The sequence below is a fragment of the Xenopus tropicalis genome, chromosome 3 (assembly GCF_000004195.4).
Source record: "Xenopus tropicalis strain Nigerian chromosome 3, UCB_Xtro_10.0, whole genome shotgun sequence".
NCBI classification, from domain to species: Eukaryota; Metazoa; Chordata; class Amphibia; order Anura; family Pipidae; genus Xenopus; species Xenopus tropicalis.
The window spans coordinates 57,462,797-57,483,463 of record NC_030679.2 but is presented as its reverse complement, the minus strand read 5'-3'; the positions used below and the strand labels follow the sequence as shown (position 1 = coordinate 57,483,463).

At 38.5% G+C, this 20,667-nt stretch overlaps 1 protein-coding gene across 2 annotated transcripts in view; it reads left to right on the top strand.

The window, feature by feature from the left end:
- The window catches only part of hmga2 (high mobility group AT-hook 2), a 58,028-nt gene that overhangs the window by 13,891 nt on the left and 23,470 nt on the right, over positions 1–20,667 (top strand). The window contains exon 3 of one of the 2 annotated variants that reach the window (NM_001113874.1): positions 1,204–1,254. The exons of the other annotated variant lie outside the window; for it this stretch is intronic. Coding sequence (NP_001107346.1) covers positions 1,204–1,254 — 51 coding nt within the window. The remainder of the gene's footprint in view (positions 1–1,203; positions 1,255–20,667) is intronic. 2 annotated transcript variants of the gene reach the window in all.

Sequence of the window (20,667 nt, the reverse complement as noted above, 5' to 3'; positions counted from 1 at the left end):
CATAGTAAAGTTTAACAGGATGAGCTGTATAAAGCTCAGATTTGAGTTTGTCATTTTCAGGGAAGGGAAAGTTAGGTGGGTCGTGCCAAATATGTTGAAAATACACAAATAGTCGCTAGTGTTAAATTGGTTTAAACTAATGTGCATTACTGATCTTCACGGAGATTTCCTTTTGGTGTTTTTAGGCCAACAGTAAATGAAAGTTAAATGTAAATTGCACAGTACTCATGACTGAATACAGCCAGGCCTGTACGCTACGGTATATAGGCACCTGTTAGGGCCGTGGCAGACGGGGAGTTTAGTCGCCGTGCGACACATCTCCCTTGTCGCTGGCGACTAATCTCCCCGATATGCCATCCCACCGGCGATTTACATTCTAGCCGGTGGGATGGCGTTTTAGGGAGATTAGTTGCCTGCAACAAGGGAGATTTGTTGCAGGCAACTAATCTCCCTGTCTGTCACTGCCCTTAAGGTCATGTACACTTTGATCTGTATGTACATGTTGTATTTGGAGTCTGTATGTAAATATGTAATAATGAATGTAAAATAGACCAGCATGTTTACATAATATACAGAACATGTTTACATTCTCTGGAGGAGGGCTTTCTTTAAAACCTTTAAACATAGTTGTTACTTGATTGGTTGCTACGTTGCTGGAACAAACTTTTCCCCATTATTTCATTGTCTAATTTATATTAAAATCCTTTCTGTAAAGGTGGCCACACACGTGGCGATTTGCGATCTCTTCGAAAGATCGTTCAATCAGCCACTAACCATTCAGGGCTGAAAAGGCAGATAAGTAGGTAGAAACAATTTCTACAATTTCTTCAATAAGGAGGTAGAAACAATTTCTGCCGGTTCAGCCCTGAAGGCAGATTATGCTCAGGCACCTTCTATGGCGCCCGATCAAAATCTTTTAACCTGGCCGATCGGCTAGTCGACCGATATCAGCAGACTCCTGCGATATCGGTCGACTCGCGACTTGCCATACACGCACCGAATATCGTACGAAACCTGGTTTTGTACGATATTATCGGTGCATGTATGGGCAGCTTAAGGCCAATGGCAAATAGGGAGATGGCAAACATCTTGGCACCTGCATAATTCTCCTGAATTCACCTGTGTGTGTATTTGTATATGTGTGTGTTAATGAATATTCTTCTATTCATTTAACAATTCTGTAAAAATCTTTCACCCTTCCAGAAAGAAGAGGCTAGCGGTGAGAAACGTCCAAGAGGGCGTCCAAGGAAATGGGTATGCATTTAATCATCTGAACATTTCAGTGTGTGTATTATTTTATTTGGAAAATTTTATATTAAAAATGTTATGTTAAATTTTTGTATTACTGCTGACAATGTTATTCCCTAATGAAATCTTGAGGAAAAATGGAATTTGGTGCTTCAGAGACTGAAGATAATACTCTGATACAACTTGCGATTTTTTTTTTTTTTTTTTTTTTTTTTTCTCTCAAGGTTGGAATTTCAGCAGCTATCGGGTTGCTAGGGCCTTTTTTACCTTAGCAATCAGGCAGTAGTTTCAGTGGGAGACTGGAATATGAATAAGAGAGGGACTGATAAGAAAGAAAAGGAATCAAATGTAACAACAAAATTGTAACCTCACAGAGCAATAGTTGTTTGGCTGCTTAGGGTCAGTGATCCCTATTTGAAAACTGGAAAGATATAGAAGAGCTATTGTTTTTAATAGGCAAATCTTTCAAAAACTAAGACCCGTTGCAAAGTTGCTAGGAATAGAACATTCTATAACATATTACGTTAGCTTATATCACCCTTTTTATATCCATTTGGCTGTATTTGTGCTACACTTGGATTCTACATTCACCAAAATTGCCAAAGAAGTGCTTGTTTTACCTCACCCAAAACTTCTTGCCAAGGAATTCAGCAATCTTTGATAAATTTTAAACAATGCACCAAGGGGGTCATGATTTTGAATTGCAAACCTAATATATAGTATGGGAGAAGTTTTTTTTCCAGCTTAGCCATCAGACTCCCTCAGTGGAGAGTCTTGTGACTAAATGCTAGCAATGTGGTGGAGTCCAAGGTTTATTTTAAAGTATAGTTAGATCTGGTATGAGTGTATGGGGTGTTTATTCTGTAAATGTTGTACAACTGATAGGACGTTGATACCTCCTGCTGTGTGGGGGTTGGGTTGGGAGTGGCAGTAAAACCAAAGGCCAGTATGATTTCTGGCGTGGGATTTATTAGCGTTTTTCGTTGCAGAGAATTTTCTGAGAACAGAGCGTGAAAACAGACAAATATTGAGAGTGGAGAGCATGACAATAGTCAACTATTCCCCCCCCCACATGATTTCATTTTCTTACGCTACGTCTGTGACTATTGCATAAAGGTCTTGGGTCTGCAGAAATATGCTTTCCAGTAACCATTAAAAAAAGTCACATGTACAGCCATCGGTGTAAAAGACGCCATGTTCTGATTTTTTCTTCTACACCCAAGCCACAGAAAATCACAACATTCTGTCTGTTGGCTGTTGTAATTTGTGTGGTGGCTTTTTTTTTTTTTAACTTTAAAACTATGACCATATTAACAACACTCTTTGTTTCAAAATAAGGTAAATGTATACTAAAATAATAATTTGCTTTTAATCTATGCTGTCATTCTAAACCTCACCTGGACTGTAAATCAGGATAAAGATGTTATTTGGCTGCATTAAAAGAGAAAATACAACCTGGCAGGAGAAACAGACAGTCCAAATAACTCTTTTCTTTAGGGAACAACTTGCAACAAAGAACATGAGTTAAACTGGGAATGAGCAAAGCAAATGTTCTAGAGCAGGAGTAATCTTGGCTGTAACCCCTTTTTATATTAAAATCTTATGCTGTTCATCTCCAAGCAATTCCGGGGTGGTTAAAGGAGAGGTTTTGATGTATAAAACTCTTCTGTAGCTATTTATTATTGAGCCAACTGGATGGGTCAATTTACCTGACTTCTGGGGATATCTGCTATTTCCCCCGTTGGCCAGTCTGACACTACTAGTAATGCCTCATGACTTGCTACCTTAACAACTCACCTCACTGCTTATTTACTAACATAGGTGTTAAATCATGGCAGTGCAGTTACTCATTAGTCTTGATCAGACTACTATAAGTTAGAAAGTGAAAGCAAAGATGTGATTGGTTGCTTTAGGTAATTGTGATGCTCCAACTTAGCATCAGTGTTTTTACATTAGTCACCAGTATCTTACCTCAAACCCTTCTGTATGGCTGAAGCGAGATGGAAACTGTTTCAGGTAATGTTGTATGTTTTCTTTCAAAAGTAATAATTATTAATATATAGTATCACGAGTGGCGGTAGGCTTTTAACCCACTGTTTTAGCCAACTTCCAGTGGACAAAACACTTTGTGTACCATAGCCCTAATTGAAGCTTCTTAATACTGCTATTTAGGATGGTTATTAGAAAGCTTTCACATGGATTTCATGCTTATGCTTGTAGTGTCTGGCTGTTTCAATTTAATAGGAAGTGACACAGGTGGTTTCTGGTATTTCCCTACCACCTAAAATACTAAATATACCACCCTCTGTGCCATTTACCTTCAGTTTGTACACTAGTTTACCACCAGCCCCTTTCTGCTTTTTCCAAGGAAAAGCTCTTTGAGGAGAAAAAAAATTAATGACTGAAGCAGTAGCTGCCCTCATAACTTTATAAAAACCCAAAACTAAAATTAATTTTCAAACAAAAACATTTGTTTGAAAATAACACTTTGAATGATGCAATACATGATTTTGCAAGTCACACTGTGCAATATAGTATTAAAAACTACACCACCAGATTTATGACTGTTCATTGTTTCAGTAGTCGGAACTAGCACTTGAGCAGCTGGGTCAGGCAGTTTTTGTTTTTAGTAGCAATTACATTTACAGATAACTTATTGGAACAGTGTAGTCCTCCTTTTACTTATAACATATATTCATATATTCACTCTTTTCATTATAATTCATTTTCAGATAATTTAAAAAATATCCTAATTGAAACACTTTTTTTGTGTTTTTTGTATTTTTCTTTTTAAAACGTTTAAAGAAATGTGTTTTATTTTGTTAACTTCAAAGCATTCCTGTTTTCTGCTTGTGAACTTAAATGCAAGGTCATGTCACTTTAAAATCCATTGATGCAGATATAGTAATGAGATTGCTTGACTGGTATTTCCACTGGCAGAGGTTAAAGGGGTCCTGTCACATAAAAAATCTCTATAATAAGTCCTTTAGAAATTAAACATGAAAGTTAATGATGTTATTCTTAAAACATCCATACCTGTTATAAAGATATCTAAAAAGCTCCGTTGTCATTCATATATTGCCTGCCCTGCCTCAATGCTTTAGTACTTTAGGTCAGGCTATTAACTTTCACTTTCCATTCTGTACTTCCTAGTCACTGCGCTCCTTACATTTCCCCTCCCTCCTCCCAGTTTATAATTGTGTAGCCTGTCCATTGGCATGGGCATCAGGTCCTCCATTCTGACGCATATGAAAGATTTTGCTTTAATGACAATGTCCACGGAAAGGCACAATAGTAGTTGATTTTTTTTTTTTACATTAGAATCAAAGGAATGTACACAGTCAAATGTACAAGCTGTTTTTTTTTTACCTATATCTGCATTTTGATGCATCTTCTGAAACACCACTTTATATATTAAATGCATATAAAAGAATTCTTGAACACAACGTTGCATTTTAGTGCAAACTCAATATTGCTTCCCTGTATTGTTAAAAAAAAAAAAAGCAGCATTTCTTCACTCATAATCTTCTCTAGCCTTCAGAAATTCAAAAATTATGGAATAGATGGATGATTATGGAATAAAAGTCATAAATACATTTTAGGTGTGTGACAGACTTATGATTTATATGTACAGAGACCTTGTCAATCCCTTGGTAGTTGTTCATTTTACACCCTGACATTCAGAGGGTTCTCTTGACACCTTGTCACTTTGTCAATTCATTATGCAGTATTTTTCTAGCCCAGATAAAAATGTTTCTTGATGCCAGTAGTATTAACTAAGGAAGAAAGATAATAGGGATATATCTAGTATAAATAAATTTAAAGCAACTGGACTTGTTTGGTAATCCAGTTGGTCCAGTTGCTTTAAATTTATTTATACTAGATATACCATGACCTGGATGAATGAAAATCTTCATAGACATAATAGGGATATAGCAACTTTTCCATAAAAGCAAACTTAAGTAGTTGGTTGACTTGTGTTTGCTTTAAATCTTTTTATAGAAAAACACCAGCAACAAATCATGGGGTTTTTTGTAGATCACTCAAAGTAGGGGAATGAGAACTCCTGTTAGTATAAGGTAGAACTGCACTGTTGTCTAAAGACACATCTGTCTGCCAAAACACAATGAAATCAACTGGTTTAACAATACACATATATATATACGGCTAGCTGGTTCATTAGCAGGTAAATATGCTCATGAAGTTATGAAACCTATCTTTCTTGCAGACATAAAAATGATTCTCTTGTGGAGGTCGGTCTGTGTAATTTATTTGAGCTATGGCCTATAGGCCATACATCACCTTCCTGGTTGCCTTTGCTGGCACCTTGTCACATTCTTGCAGCTAGAGGAATTCATTGTTCTTGTTTGAACTGATAAGAACAAAAAAGGATTTTCTGCCTGAGACCTTGGGAAAGGCAGAGGGGGTGGAATGTTGACAGGGAGCAGCAGAGCTGCACTTTCCCAAGCTCCTCAGCCGGTATTTTTCTGAAGCATGAGAGAAGAGACTTTAGGTCCTTAGGAGTGCAAATTTATCTGCTGTTCAAGAGGAAGCCCAGAGTAAATGACAGGAAAATAACTGTGTGAGCCTAACAGGCATGAAGAGATTCACAACTGACCACCATCATGGCTAGGAATTTGATTTTTTATGTGAAGCCTTCCCCTGAAGTTTCTCTCAATGCATGACTTCACTTGAGAAAGGCTCAACGTCTGACCATATTTCCCTTTGCAGTAATCTGTACAGGCTCCAGCTATTTAATGTGTAGTTATTTTGGGAAATAAAGCTAAATTAATTAGCTTATAGCTAATTTGATATAAGAAAATCAAATGTGTGTATAGACTATGGATCATGCAAATGGAAGATGACCTTAATGTTTAGGGTACAAAAATGATAATGGGTTCCCAGTAATGTAGTAAGAGGTGGTGCTCATCTTAAGGGCAAAACAATTTACATGAATGACGTATTTCTACCTTGTGGCCATGTTAGAAAAGTCATGGTAGTTTTTTTTTTTTTTTTGTTAATATAGTCTAAATGCAGTCATTATGCTTCATTAAATGTTTCTTAAATGAAATTGGAATGTATATAATTTGTAAAGACACATTAAAGCCGATCATGATTAAGCAAGCCTGAACTTCCTGTGTATGAATCATACAAATACCTGTTGTTGGAGTGGCCACTTTCATTAGGCACTGACATGTTGGCAGCGTGTGTTTACAATGCCAGGCCTCCTCTGAGGTTAAGAAACAAAATCTGTGAATGCTTATTCATAGTCTTATAGCTGTCCAATGCGATCCACCCTCTTTGTCTTTTAGAGTCTAACACCTCCAGGGCTTTTCTTCATTTTAATAAACTGTTGCAGCTAAATGGTCAATCACATAAAACAAATGTAATTTACCCCAAATTACTATTTATTGTAGCTTATGTATATATTATATTTTAATAGAACTCGGTATAGAACAAAATTTTCATAAAATTACTTTTATTATTAGGCTACTGCCACATGGCCATATAAGTGCAGGCCAAGAAACTGCCCTTCTACTCTGTACATTTTTTGTTGTGTCTGCACACAGAGTCACTGTGCTGGCCTAAGTAAAGAGACAGAGCTGGTTTCAGCATGAAAATGCAGACTGCTCTGTGTGTCTGCACCCAGGCCAATACAGTGACACCGGGTGCAAACACAACAAGTGGTTTGGAGCGGAGGGTAAGTTTTTCCTGCCTGTGCTTATACGCAGGCCGAGAAACTGCTTCATGTGGCAGTAGCCTTAACATAAGTTACTTTGTCGTGTTAAGCTTTCTTAATCACCCTGCTGATTAATCCTGTTAAGTAATAAAAATACTTCATTGATGTAATCTGTGGGTTTCTGGTTGGATTTTGACTACTGTGCTCTGATAATTAGGAAGATCTAACCATTGGTTACATTTGCCTATGCAAGCACAAAAAATGATAGAAACAGCATACCCCTTTTTAACATGGTCTCCATGAATGGGGCTTGTGATAATGATATTGAACCGCTCCAATAGTTTTATTTCTTGCATTAAACAAGATATTAAAACGCTTTAAAATAGGGTAATAAAACAAATGATCAGTCCTTTATATAATAAGCTGTTCATAACAAATGCTACATCGTAAGGAAGGGAGTTTTTACAGAGCTAATTATTTCCTTTTTAAGAAATGGAGCAGAGTTTAGGGAATAAAACATCAAATGGATGTTTTATAATAGGAAATAGGAAAATATAAAAATGTAGTCCATAGTGTGAATGTTGGGACCTGACAGTATGTGTGCTACATGTCTGCAGTACTTTGCGTAATCTGCACCACGAACCTGTTTAATGGACAGTGACAAAAGTTAATTTCTTGTCTCGTATTACTTTCTGGTCATCTTAGTTGAACATCAACAACATTTAATGTGGTTTTGGTATGGTATCTAGTCTAGATCACTGTCATAGGTTGGCAGTAAAGACCTTTTAGATCAGGGATACTCAAACTGCGGGGCGTTCCAAGGTAATTTACCGGGCAGTGGTCAGCGGGGGAACAGGGAGCTGGAGGACACAGCAGGGGAGCGGGTGATCAGGGAGCCATAGGACGCAGCAGGGAGCGGGCTGTAGTTTGAGGACGTGGGGGGGGGGGCATAATTTGAGGACTACAGTCTGGCCCCCCAACAGTCCGAAGGACCATGAACTGGCCCCATGTTTAAAAAGCTTGAGGACCCCCTGTTCTAGATGCTTGCAGTATCCTGTGGTAGTGAGGTGGTTAAAAAAAATCCTTATTTACAAAGTTGTGCATTATAACATAATATGTTTGTCTTGATTTAAGAGCATACAAAGTATCATTATCAACAGTTTGTACAACTGCTGCTATAAAGCCAGCTGACATTCACTTTTAAACATCCATAAGCCAGACACATTATAACAGTGCTTAGGGAAACTCCACTAAACCTTTCTCTTGCAATAAACTGGCAGTGTTTCACTGCTCTCTGCTGGAGAAGCACAGTGGTGGTCTGTCTTAAACTGATTGCTTGCTAGCCTGCTGCCGGAATCACACATTGAAACCTTGCATAGCTTCTTCAGGCTGCCTACTGCCTAGCTAGATTGGAGATGTCAAACACTGTAGTGACATTGTCTTTATAAAACTGTTTTTAATAGGTTTATGTATACAAAGTGTATGGGTGTTTGTCTATAAATATATACAATAGGACTGGCACTTTCATATAGGTGAAAAATTACTTACGTTTTTTTTTTTATCAGATCTTGTAAATGTCCATTGTGCCGGTCTTCATTAGGGACATTCTCATGGTTCTTTGAGATTCTGGATCTATTGTAGTTTTTAATTTAAGCATTTTGATCCTGCACCTTAGCTTTAACTTAGCTTTTGTAAGATTGTGGACACTTAGGGGCACATTTACTAACCCACGAACGGGTCGAAATGAGTCAGATTGCGTTTTTTTCGTAATGATCGGTATTTTGCGATTTTTTCGTATTTTTTGCGATTTTTTTCGGCTTCTTTACGAATTTTTCGTTACCAATACGATTTTTGCGTAAAAACGCGAGTTTTTCGTAGCCATTACGAAAGTTGCGTAAAATCTGGCGATTTTTCGTAGCGTTAAAACTTACACGAAAAGTTGCGCCTTTTTCGTAGTGTTAAAACTTAAATGGTGCAAAGTTTCGCGTAAGTTTTAACGCTACGAAAAAGGCGCAACTTTTCGCGTAAGTTTTAACGCTACGCAAAAAGCGCAACTTTTTACGCAACTTTCGTAATGGCTACGAAAAACTCGCGTTTTTACGCAAAAATCGTATTGGTAACGAAAAATTCGTAAAGAAGCCGAAAAAATCGCAACAAATACAAAAAAGTCGCAAAATGTTCGTTTTCAAGTCGGAACTTTTCCAATTCAGGTCGGATTCGTGGGTTAGTAAATCAGCCCCTTAGGGCTCTGGCACACGGGGAGATTAGTCGCCCGCGACAAATCTCCCTATTCGCGGGCGACTAATCTCCCCGAAATGCCATCTCACCAGCGAAAATGTAAATCACCGGTGGGATGGCATACGCGGCGGAAGTTGCCTTGAGAGGAAACTTCCGTGATATTCTTTCCCAATTCAGATTTTTTAGTGGTAAAAGTCGCAGAAAAAATTCACTGCGACAACCACTAAAAATCTGACAATTTGCCAGCTAAAACTTGTCATCGTGTCATGTCGAAGTGAATGGCAGATTTCTCTTCTCTAACATATTAACATGTGGGGATACAATACATTTTCATTTTCATAACACAAAATGTGAGTTTTTTGGAGATAATTATATCCCTGCTTTGCACATTGACAAAGAATGATTGGCAGTTTTGCTTCAAGTTGTTTCTTGTGTACCTCGGTGTTCAAAAAGCTGCCGCTGAGTCTCAGTTGGACTAAGGTCAGGCTTGGACTGGAGCATGCAGGGCATTCACCTTTGTTTCTGTGCTACTCCAGTGTTTCCTCAACCCTGTGCTTGGGATCATTGTTCTGTAAAAATAGGAAATTTCAAAGGGGAACCACCATGAAACAAACATGAGATCCTCGTGGAAATAAGAAAACATATACTTAATGTAATCAGTTTAAAATCTGTACCATTGCTGAAATAAATGCTTTGGAAGGAAGAATGAATGGTGCAAAATACCACCCCATGTGTAATTTGCATTTGTCAATTTAGATGCTTTTTAGAACTGCTGGCCATGCACATAGAGATTTTTGCAAGGTTTGGCCAGATAGATTGGCCCCTGGGCCAATGATCGGATCATAACTGAGGCCTATGTAGTAGTTATGTGTGGCAAATCAATGCTATAGCAAGACAATCTGCTGTCCCTGCCAACAAATTCAACATGTCCTCCTCTGGCCATCTACCAGTTACTTATTTATATAGTCGTGCCTGCCCCCACACTGTCCCCTCAGATGAGGTAGAGGTGGGTGGGTGGGTCGAATGCAGGTATATAAATCATAGCTCAACAGTCAGCCTGAGTCCAGCTGGGACTGGATTGTTTATGGTCAAGTGTGGGACGAGCCTCGCATCAATACTATGCAGGCCCATCTGAAGAGGACCCCATAACTTCTTGCTATTGTTTGTTTCAGAATAATTGTTTAGCGCTCTCAGTCAAAGGGCAATGTCTTTTTAGAAATGTTTTTTTCTTTAAGCAGGGAATAGTTTACAAAAAAAGTTATGTTCTCGCTTATGCGTCATTTTCTGCCTGGGCGTTCTGTTGCTTTTTATTACCCAGATTTTTAACTGACTAGTAATACAAGAAACCTTCACTCCTGTCTTACATGTTAAGTTTCAAACCCTCAAAGATTTTAAGATATTCACACCACCATTGTATTAAATAGTCAAATAACCCTTGAGTAGACTTTTGGTGGTATAATTCAAAATTCAAAACTCAAAACAGAATGTAGTATGCATTCTTGCAACCCTTTCATGGTAATTTCTGTATTCCCCAAATTCCAAATGCCTTTGTTGCAATATAAAGCATAGACTTGAGCTGTACATACATGTTTTCCTTTGTGCTGTCTGCCATGTGTTTTTAATGTGGGTTTGAACTCTGAGGAATAACCAAAACAAGAGCAGCAATGTCTTGATGGAACTAAGCCAAGATACATTTACATTCAGACTTCGTTAAGCATCCTTGTCCTCGGTGAATTTCTGTGTTTCAGTCTGCTAATTTGTGTTGTCAGTTTGCCTCACTTAACCCCTTCACTATTTTAGGCTGCCATTTTGTTATTAAACAAGTTTAAAAATGTTTCTAATCTCTTAAAAGGGAGCTCTTTAAGCAACGTTGCGGAATCAAAACACTTTTTTTTTTCTGCCTGTTATGCTTGCTGTATCTTATTACATGTATTTTCTATGGAGCGGTATAATGGAATGTAATATAGGAAATATGAAAAAGCCCTTTATGCCAATCATGCATTTGTTTTGTTCAATGTTGTCTAATAAATGCAGACTTTTATAAAATGTTTCTTATGAAATCCAGAATTTGTTTCACATTAGTAACCTAGATGCTCTACTATACAAAGGTTAAGAGTAGGGGAAATAAACACGTTTTGAAGAACAGGCATAATATTAGATTCACCTAGGATCTAGGGGTTTTTGTTGATAACAAGTTGTCTAATGCCAGGCAGTGTCATTCTGTGGCTACTAAAGCAAATAAAGTGCTGTCTTGTATAAAAAAGGGCATTGACTCAAGGGATGAGAACATAATTTTGCCCCTTTATAGGTCCCTGGTAAGGCCTCACCTTGAGTATGCAGTGCAGTTTTGGGCTCCAGTCCTTAAGAAGGATATTAATGAGCTGGAGAAAGTGCAGAGACGTGCAACTAAACTGGTAAAGGGGATGGAAGATTTAAACTATGAGGTGAGACTGTCGAGGTTGGGGTTGTTTTCTCTGGAAAAGAGGCGCTTGCGAGGGGACATGATTACTCTGTACAAGTACATTAGAGGGGATTATAGGCAGTTGGGGGATGTTCTTTCTTTTTTCCCATAAAAACAATCAACGCACCAGAGGTCACCCCTTTAGATTAGAGGAAAGGAGCTTCCATTTGAAGCAGCGTAGGTGGTTTTTCACGGTGAGGGCAGTGAGGTTATGGAATGCCCTTCCTAGTGATGTGGTAATGGCAGATTCTGTTAATGCCTTTAAGAGGGGCCTGGATGAGTTCTTGATCAATCAGAATATCCAAGGCTATTGTGATACTAATATCTACAGTTAGTACTAGTGGTTGTATTTATAGTTTATGTATGTGAGTGTATAGATTGGTAGGTGTGGGTTAAGTGTGCTGGGTTTCCTTGGATGGGTTGAACTTGATGGACACTGGTCTTTTTTCAACCCTATGTAACTATGTAACTATGTAACCTAAGCTGACTGCTGTAGTTGGTCTGTGATGTCTGTGCACGAAAAATACCATTAGGGAACAGGGAATGTTGCTGTCCTATAGGCACTGGTTCTGTAAGGCAACTCTTCAAAACCTGGATCTCCACTTAGTTCAGCGTTGCATTACTAACAACTTGTATGTTTACAGGGTAACCCTTTTGAAATAAAAAGTAACAAAAGTGGTATAAAGGTGATACCTTTATTGGCTAACTAAGATAACCATAGCAAACTTTCAGAACATTTTAGTTCCTTTTTCAATACCGGGTAACAACTTGTATGTAAGGCATGCCTTTGGTTTTTTTATGCTGGACATATTTACAAGCTGTGTATGGGGTGGTTCCACAATTTAGAACTATGTGAACTTAATTTTTTTTTTTTTTTTTTTTTTTTTATAAAACCAATCTGAAATGCAAAAGTGCCCAGAAGAGCACTCTGAGCAATTTGACTAGAATTTATTGGGAAGCTTCAATCCTATTTAACCAAATAGTCTTGTTATTAAATGATAGGCTGTGTGAGTTTATTTTATCTTATTGAACACAAAGTATTTAGATATGGGTATGGGATCTATTTTCTGGATTGCCTCCAATAAGAATTAATTATAGCATAGTTAAGACCAAGTACAAGGTACTTTTTTACTATTACAGAGAAAAAAAAATCTCAATAGGTTTCTGGATAAGAGCGGGAAAAAAACAATATTAAATTGACCTAAAGTAATGGCATTCAAAATATATTTGTTCACACACATTGTGGTGGTACTTATTCTTTTACCATTCTTTTTAAATGATTAAATTCGAAGTGGTGGTATGAAATCCCTAATACTATTTCACAGTTCTGACCAACATTTTCCATATATTGGGCTGAATGGATACAACCCTTGTTTGGAATTGTAGGTCTGCTTGGTACTTTTCTGGTGAATAACTCTCCTCTACAGCACAGTGTTGCAGTTGTTAGCACTGCTACTCTAGAATGTTAGAGTATGTATGTTCTCCTCCTATTTTTCTGTCGGTTTTCTCTGGGTACTTGAGTTTCCTCCCACCCAAACTCCACAAACATACAGACAGGTTAATAGGCTCCTGATAAAACTGACCATAGTATGTGTTAATATAATAAGGACCATAGATTGCAAGCTTCATTGGGGCATGGACTGATGTGAATAATGTATAATCTCTGTAAAGCGCTGCAGAATTTGTTGTTGATATATAATCTATAGTAATAACATTCACCTTACGCTCTGTATTTCTGCCATCTCTACACTTTTTTAAGTCACTGAAGTTACTTAAGTAAATTTAATACGCTGCCTTGCTTGCTTGCTTCCTTGTTGCCATGGGGGGGGAGAGAGCGACTACTCTCGCCTCCCACTTCGGCTGATGGTCTTGGCTAGATGACAAATACTGCTGGCAGAGATCAGAGACACTCATAGTGGTAGCAGCAAGGAAGAATTTGGCAGCGATCTGACCCACATGATTGTGATTCATACTGTACTCGGAGAGCTTGGAAAGACTTTCAGCAGCCAGATTACTGCAGATACGGTCGCTCTCAAACAGCACATTCTTTTTATAGTACAGGCATGCCTTCCGCAAATGCAAAATAGTGAACTTTGCCTTCCAGCTTTCTACAGTGCAGCCCTCTTCTGCTCTCAGCTTCAGTGAGTCACCTGTTTAATCAGTGACCAGTTACTTGTAGGAAACATTTGATTAAATGTTCTGGGACAGTTTGTTTTCAAATAACCTTCTTTTTTTTGTTTATTTAAAGGAAAGGGGCATCTTTTCACTGCCCTCTCCCAGGAGGATCTCTATGATATTAAAGTTTGAGCCCTCACTTTATCATAATGCAGTTTCCACTTTAAGATACTTTTATTTATAATATATTTTTAAAGGGATACGGGTATGGGATCATTTATCTGGAATCAGTCTTCCGTTTTAAAGGAACAGTAACACCAAAAAATGAAAGTGTATAAAAGTAACTAAAATATATGTGCTGCTGCCCTGCACTGGTAAAAGTTGTGTGTTTACTTCAGAAAGTCTACTATAATTTATATAAATAAGCTGCTATGTAGCCATGGAGGCAGCCATTCAAAGGAGAAAAGGCACAGACACATAGCAGATAACAGATAAAGCCCCATTATATTCTACAGAGTTTATCTGTTATCTGCTATGTTACCTGTGCCTTTTCTCCTTTTTTCCAACTTGAATGGCTGCCCCCGTGGCTACACAGCAGCTTATTATATAAATTATAGTAGTGTTACTGTAGCAAACACACCAGTTTTACCAGTGCAGGGCAACAGTGCATTATATTTTTATTTATTTTAAAGCTCTTTCATTTTTTGGTGTTACTGTTCCTTTTAAGCAACTCATTTCAATTTTTTTTTTTTTTTTTTTTTTTAAATCCTTTTTTTCTGTAATATTAAAACCGTTGCTTGTAATTAAACCCAACACAATTGTTTCGCCTCCAATAAGGATTAATTATATCTTAGTTAGGATCAGTGTTAAAATAACTTAATAGACCAGATTTATTATGCAGTGTAAAGCAGTGTTTTTCAACCTTTTTTGGGCAAAGGCACACTTGTTTCATGAAAAAAATCACGAGGCACACCACCATTAGAAAATGTTAAAAAATTTAACTCTGTGCCCAGCAGCAGTGCCCCCCTAGTACATTGGTGCCAAGAGCAGTGCCCCCCTAGTACATTGGTGCCAAGAGCAGTGCCCCCCTAGTACATTGGTGCCCAGCAGCAGTGCCCCCCAGTACATTGGTGCCAAGAGCCAGCCCCCCTAGTACATTGGTGCCCAGCAGCAGTGCCCCCATAAGTCAGTGTGCCCCGTGGCCCCCCCTAATACATTGGTGCCCAGCAGCATTTTACTTCTGCTCTTCGGCGGCTTCAGCAGCATCTTCCCCTCACGCGCGCTGCCTCTGCACTTCTGCCTACACGCGACCGCACACAGGCCCTTTTATAACGTTGCGCCCCGTGCGTACTGACATCACCCGTACACACGGGGCGCAACCAATGACAGGGCCCGGATTTTATTAAAGGGCTACTAAGAAAAACTGTAGCATCGCTGGGCCCCCTTTGAAAGTAAAAATTGCGGCCCTGCCTACGGCACACCAGGCAACATCTCGCGGCACACTAGTGTGCCGCGGAACAGCGGTTGAAAAACGCTGGTGTAAAGGACAAAATTCGGCACATGGCACTAGGCTTTGCCAAGTAGAAAAAAGGCATAACTTTTAATATGTTTTTCTTAAGATCGATTACCACCAGAAATAAAGATGTCACATCTGTTGTTCAGATGGGTAAAATAAAACAAACCTTTGATACATTTTGCCATTTCTTGTACACAGCTTTGTACGACATTTTTCGGCAAATTTTATTTTGTATAGCATAATAAATAGGCTTCTTTAAAGTATGGAGATCTTAATTACAGACAGACTTCTTATCTAGAAAACCCCAGATCCTGAGCATTCTGGATAACTTGTAACTTATCTGTATAGGGGTTTTTGTTTGATATTCTTAGTCTAAAGTGGGACTTTATATTAGAGCTTGTGTACCTTCAAGCTACTACGCCCCCCCCCCCCAGTGATAGTACGGGTAATGGGAAGACATGTTTTGCCAACCACATTTTTCCCAAACTAACGCTCCAAAAAACTCCTTTAGTTAAACCACTTTCCATCAAAGAAAACGTTTCACCAGATACTTACTAAAAAAAAAAGCGGGCTTGCAAGTAGTAGCAAGCAATGTAAGAGTCACTAAACTAAACACACGTTCTTATCAAAGCCACCCAGCGGCAGATATAGTACTTAAGTTACATCAGTCCCTACCACATTTACACACAGTGGTAATTTTTATTAGGAGCCAGTTAAACCTCCTGAATGTTTTTTTAGAGTGTGGTAGGAAACAAGAGCAGCTGAGAAAATGGACATGAAGAGAGCAAAGCCTTTGTTGATGGTGCCCTGGTCAGAATCAAATTCAGTGCTGCAAGGCACCAGCCCTGACCTGAACCATGGTGCCATTGTAATAAATAAGTGTAATATATATTGTGCTGCAATGTGACAGAACAGCTCTGATACTTTAACCTCCTCCTCGAACCCAATAGTAAAATTAAGAGGGTGAGTTGGTCCAACAGGAGTTGTGCAAAGTGCGTTTCTCTTAAATTAAAATCCTCAAGGATTCGGACTTAACATTATTGATCTCACTAATACCTACTGATGTCTCTAGAGAGATTTTTCATTATTTGGGAGTACATTATCGCACAAACAGGTGTGCACTGAAATGCAAAATCACTCCAAAATCAGTGCAAAAAGGCCTGTGTATTGGCTTTTTAACAGAATCCTATTACACAAGACATATTCAGCTGCAGCCAATATACTGTATTTGTCTTTAAACATAATATTGCTTGCCATGATTATATTGATTATCTTATGGCATCAGAAAATGACAGTAATGGCACCTTGGTTAAGAATGCCAATTTGAACCAGCCCCCCATCATGCAGTACAATTGGGCATCAACGTTAACAAAAGCTCAAACAATTTAAATAAGTTTTGCTGGGCTAAGTGAACATATGATACAGGTTTTTACCAATTGTCAGCAGTTTGTCATCATTCCCTTTTTTTTTTTTTTTTTTCATCTCCAGTTTACTCATGTAATTATCTTTGACACTATCTATGACTGTTGTCCAATGGATACATTTACTTTTTTAAATTTCGGAGTTTGGGAGCACACATAGTATTTGGTCCATTTTCTATTCCCTTTACACAGCTTCATGTACCTGCACTGAAAAGGAAAAGTGCAGCTTGTGTCTGAAGATACAAAAAGTGAAGAAGAGGCCGGCCTGAAAATGTCTTTTTCACTCTTGCTAATGCTGCACAGGCGTATTCTTGGCAAGCCGGAAAACACTTGCTGGGAATATACCCTGCTATGGTAAATTCGGCCTTTCTTGTGCCCTAATGAATGGAATACGCATGGGTGCGGCCACATGTAGCCGATATCCACCAAAAACGCGAGATTTCATATTTTTAGCAGATATCTGCTACATGTGCCTGCACCAGAGTGTATTCCATTCATTTGGGTGCAGGCACAGGTAAGGGCATATTTGAGCATATTCTCGGCAAGTGTTTTTCAGCTTGCAGAAAATATGCTCCATACGCTACGTGTGGCATTAGCCTTAGGCAAAAAACAAGAAAGCTGGCATTTTCGGGCCGACCTCCACTCTTCGTACCTGTACTCAGATGGAACCTCTACTTTTCCATGCAGGTACACAGAGCTGCATGAGGAAGCAGATCTACTTCTCTCAGACTGCATTTTTTCTGCAGGCTGAGAGAAGTGTACCAAATGCTCAGTGTGCCCAGGTCCTAAACCTTAAATGTGTTTACTGCAAAAATGGTAGTGCAAGGAAACAGTTTGTCCCTGGGGCAGATATGTTGTAAAAGGTGTAAATTTCTGTCAGTATCAAAAAAAAAAAAAAAAGTTTAGTCCCACAGAGAACACAAGTTCCTCTTCCTTATTGCTTCTGCCTATGACAGATTTATATTGATGGCTTTGCTGCATACTACAGTCACAGACTTCTATTATATCCAGGCTCCACTGAGCCAGCCCTTGTTTCCTGCTGAAGGTGAGAGAAGGTCTTGTATGAATGAAGGGTGAAATTACAGCTGAACTTTCTAATTGCTGTTAGTACAGCAGAGCCTTCACAAATACTGTAGAGCAGTGCCCTTTGTGTTCCTTTTTTCTACGTATCTCAGTAGTTGGACTTGTTCTGTTGTGGGAGACAAGTTTGTTTTTTTTTTTAATGATTTCCACAGGATGCCTGTTTTATTTATAGAGTTTGAGGTTGTGTGAGAAGTAATGTAAATGTCCCTGAATGTGACAAAAGAACAGCTTTGTTTTCACCCACTATTTTCAAATGCTCCGTTCTAGAAATGCCTTGTTTTCTCTCTTCTGTGAAACAGATGGATGCACTGACTGCTGCTTTGGCCCTTAGTGGTTGGCAATGTAATTTAAAACTATTTACACAGTTTTGGGAATTGTACCTGTCCCTGCTTGGCTGTATTCGCATCCAGATCAGCTTTATAAAAGTTCAAAGGGGCGAATACAATATTTTTGAGAATAACAAGTTCCAGCTGCTGCCTGCATTACCCACTGATTAAAAGTAAATTAATGAATAGAGTTAATCATGGTAAAAGACCACAGCCTAGAGGAAAAGAAGATGAAGAAATAGATGTGTTGAGAGCTGTTACATTTATAGTAGCCTGGAAAGTTCTGTTGAACAAATAAAAAGCTATGCATGTCTTGGAATAAATTTTATATTGCATAGCAGTAGGAAGGTGAAGTGCTTGTTAAATTTTTACAGACTTTTTTTTATATTTTATAATTATGGTAAATAGCACATATTTGCACTATTCACTTATTCAGCCTGGTATTGGGAAACTAGCTGTGTTACTTTTTTGTATTTATAGAAACTTTAGTGGCTACTGTCTGGAGCAAATTCTTAAAGGGGCAGTTCACGTTTATGTTTTACAATGCCCTATTCCTGGCTTCGTTTCCACTGATTATCATTGTTTGTTTTTTTAATATGTTTTGAATTATTTTCCTTCCGTAAATGACGTTAATTTGCATGTCTGATACTTTTGGTTGACACGATTTAGCCAATTGGATCAGTGGCATGCAAGTTAAAGGGGCATGCACAGCAGTAGTGCTGAATAGCTGAACAAACTTTGTCATCCTGTGGGCAGGGTCTGGGGGAAATGGAGAAACTTCAAGACCAGGCAAAGAGAAACTGCAGAGGTAGATATCTTGAAAATGCTTAACTTAAAAAAAAAAAAAAAAAAAAACAGGGTCAAGTAGTAAAAAATGTTTTATTGGCACAGGTAGTTTGCTTGTTTGTCCAAAGTTAAACATCTCCTTCAATAGTTCAGATTGGAGAGAGGCAGGAAAGAAAGGCAAATATTCCCAGCTGCAAATCATTTTCACAGTATTGTAGTAAAAATTAAATAGAATTTGAAATACTCACTGTCCATCTGCTGAAAGTAAGTAGTGGGTCCATGCAGTTGGAACAGCTGGAAGTGAAGATTTGCTGTGACAGATGGTGCATCAGCAGATTAGAATTTCAAACATGGCCAGTACGTAGATCTATATAGATTTAGACCACCAAAAATCATACCTATATTTGAATTTGATGCTGAATATAACCAAACTCAGCTGTGTTTTAGAGTACCTAAGAGTCATTTCTCGGTGTCTAGTACTTATGGCCAAAGCTTCTTAATGGGTTACTGCAAATTTTTAATAATGGCTAATCTCTGATTATTGTGAACATCATCTCAGTGGCTAGACTTGCGAAGGAAATACATGTATGGAATTAAAAAGGACTTCTCGCATCTGTAGTTCTTTAGTAACACAATAAATCAACAGCTGCTTGTTATGCAGGCCCTGCATACTTCTTTGATCTGTTCTGTTAGCTGATAAATATCTTTTAGAAGATAACATTGGGATTTATGCAGCTGATGATAATTTAGAGCTGCCCAGATGTACACTTTGGAAAGACTTTTATTCTGTTAGAGCTGCTGTAGTCCTTGCAAAAGAACAATTAATGTTTTTGCATTTGGGTACCTTTAAGGGTGGTGGCACACAGGGTGATTAGTCGCCGTAAAATCTTTGTTACTGTGGGCGACTAATGTCCCTGAAATGCCTTCCACCGGCAAGAATGTGAATTGCCTGTGTGATGCCATGCTCAACACTTCAGTCCAAAGTAGCCCCACAAGGAAACTTCAGAAAACTGAAGCATTGCGTATGCCATCCCACTGGCAATTCAGACTCTTGCAGGTGGGAAGGCACTTTGAGGAGATTAGTCACCTGCGGTAGTGAATATTTATCATAGGTGACTAATCTGTCTGTGTGCCACCAGTTTAAGGATTATGGCACGTGGTGATTTGTTACTTAAGGTCTCTACTTCAGACAACAAATCGTTTGTTTTTTTTTACCTAATGAAAAATATAAATATGGCCTTTAATGCACTGTATGTAGCTTTGCAAATGTATTATTATTTTGCTTTTTAGCTCCACAACAAAGGCATTTGGCTCTAACTTCTGAGGGACTGCATATAATAGCACATGCAAAAAATTGCAGCCCTGACCCTGGGTTTAGTGCCATGTTCAATTATCCGGAAAATTAAATAGGCCCCGAATGTAACCACCTATGGCTCTCTGCTGTCTGTTACTTGCTCAATGGATGCCATGAGTGCCCTTCCCAACAATTATTCGTGAGAGATGCAAATAGCTGGACTTTATTGTCAAGCTGCAGCTTGCTCCTCCTTCATGTGAGGACAATTAGCATCCTGTAGATTGTAAGCTCTTGAGAGCAGGGCCCCCTGATCCTATTGTTTCTCTGTATACCCTTGTTTGTTTAAACTTCTTAAGATCCCTATTTGTTTAAATTTATTGTGAAGCGCAGCGTAATTTGCTGGCACTATATAAATAAAAGATGATGATTATGATTCTAAATGATGTTATGGCATGTAACACCTTTTTGGCCATTTAGGGGTTAATCCAGGCTAGTATTT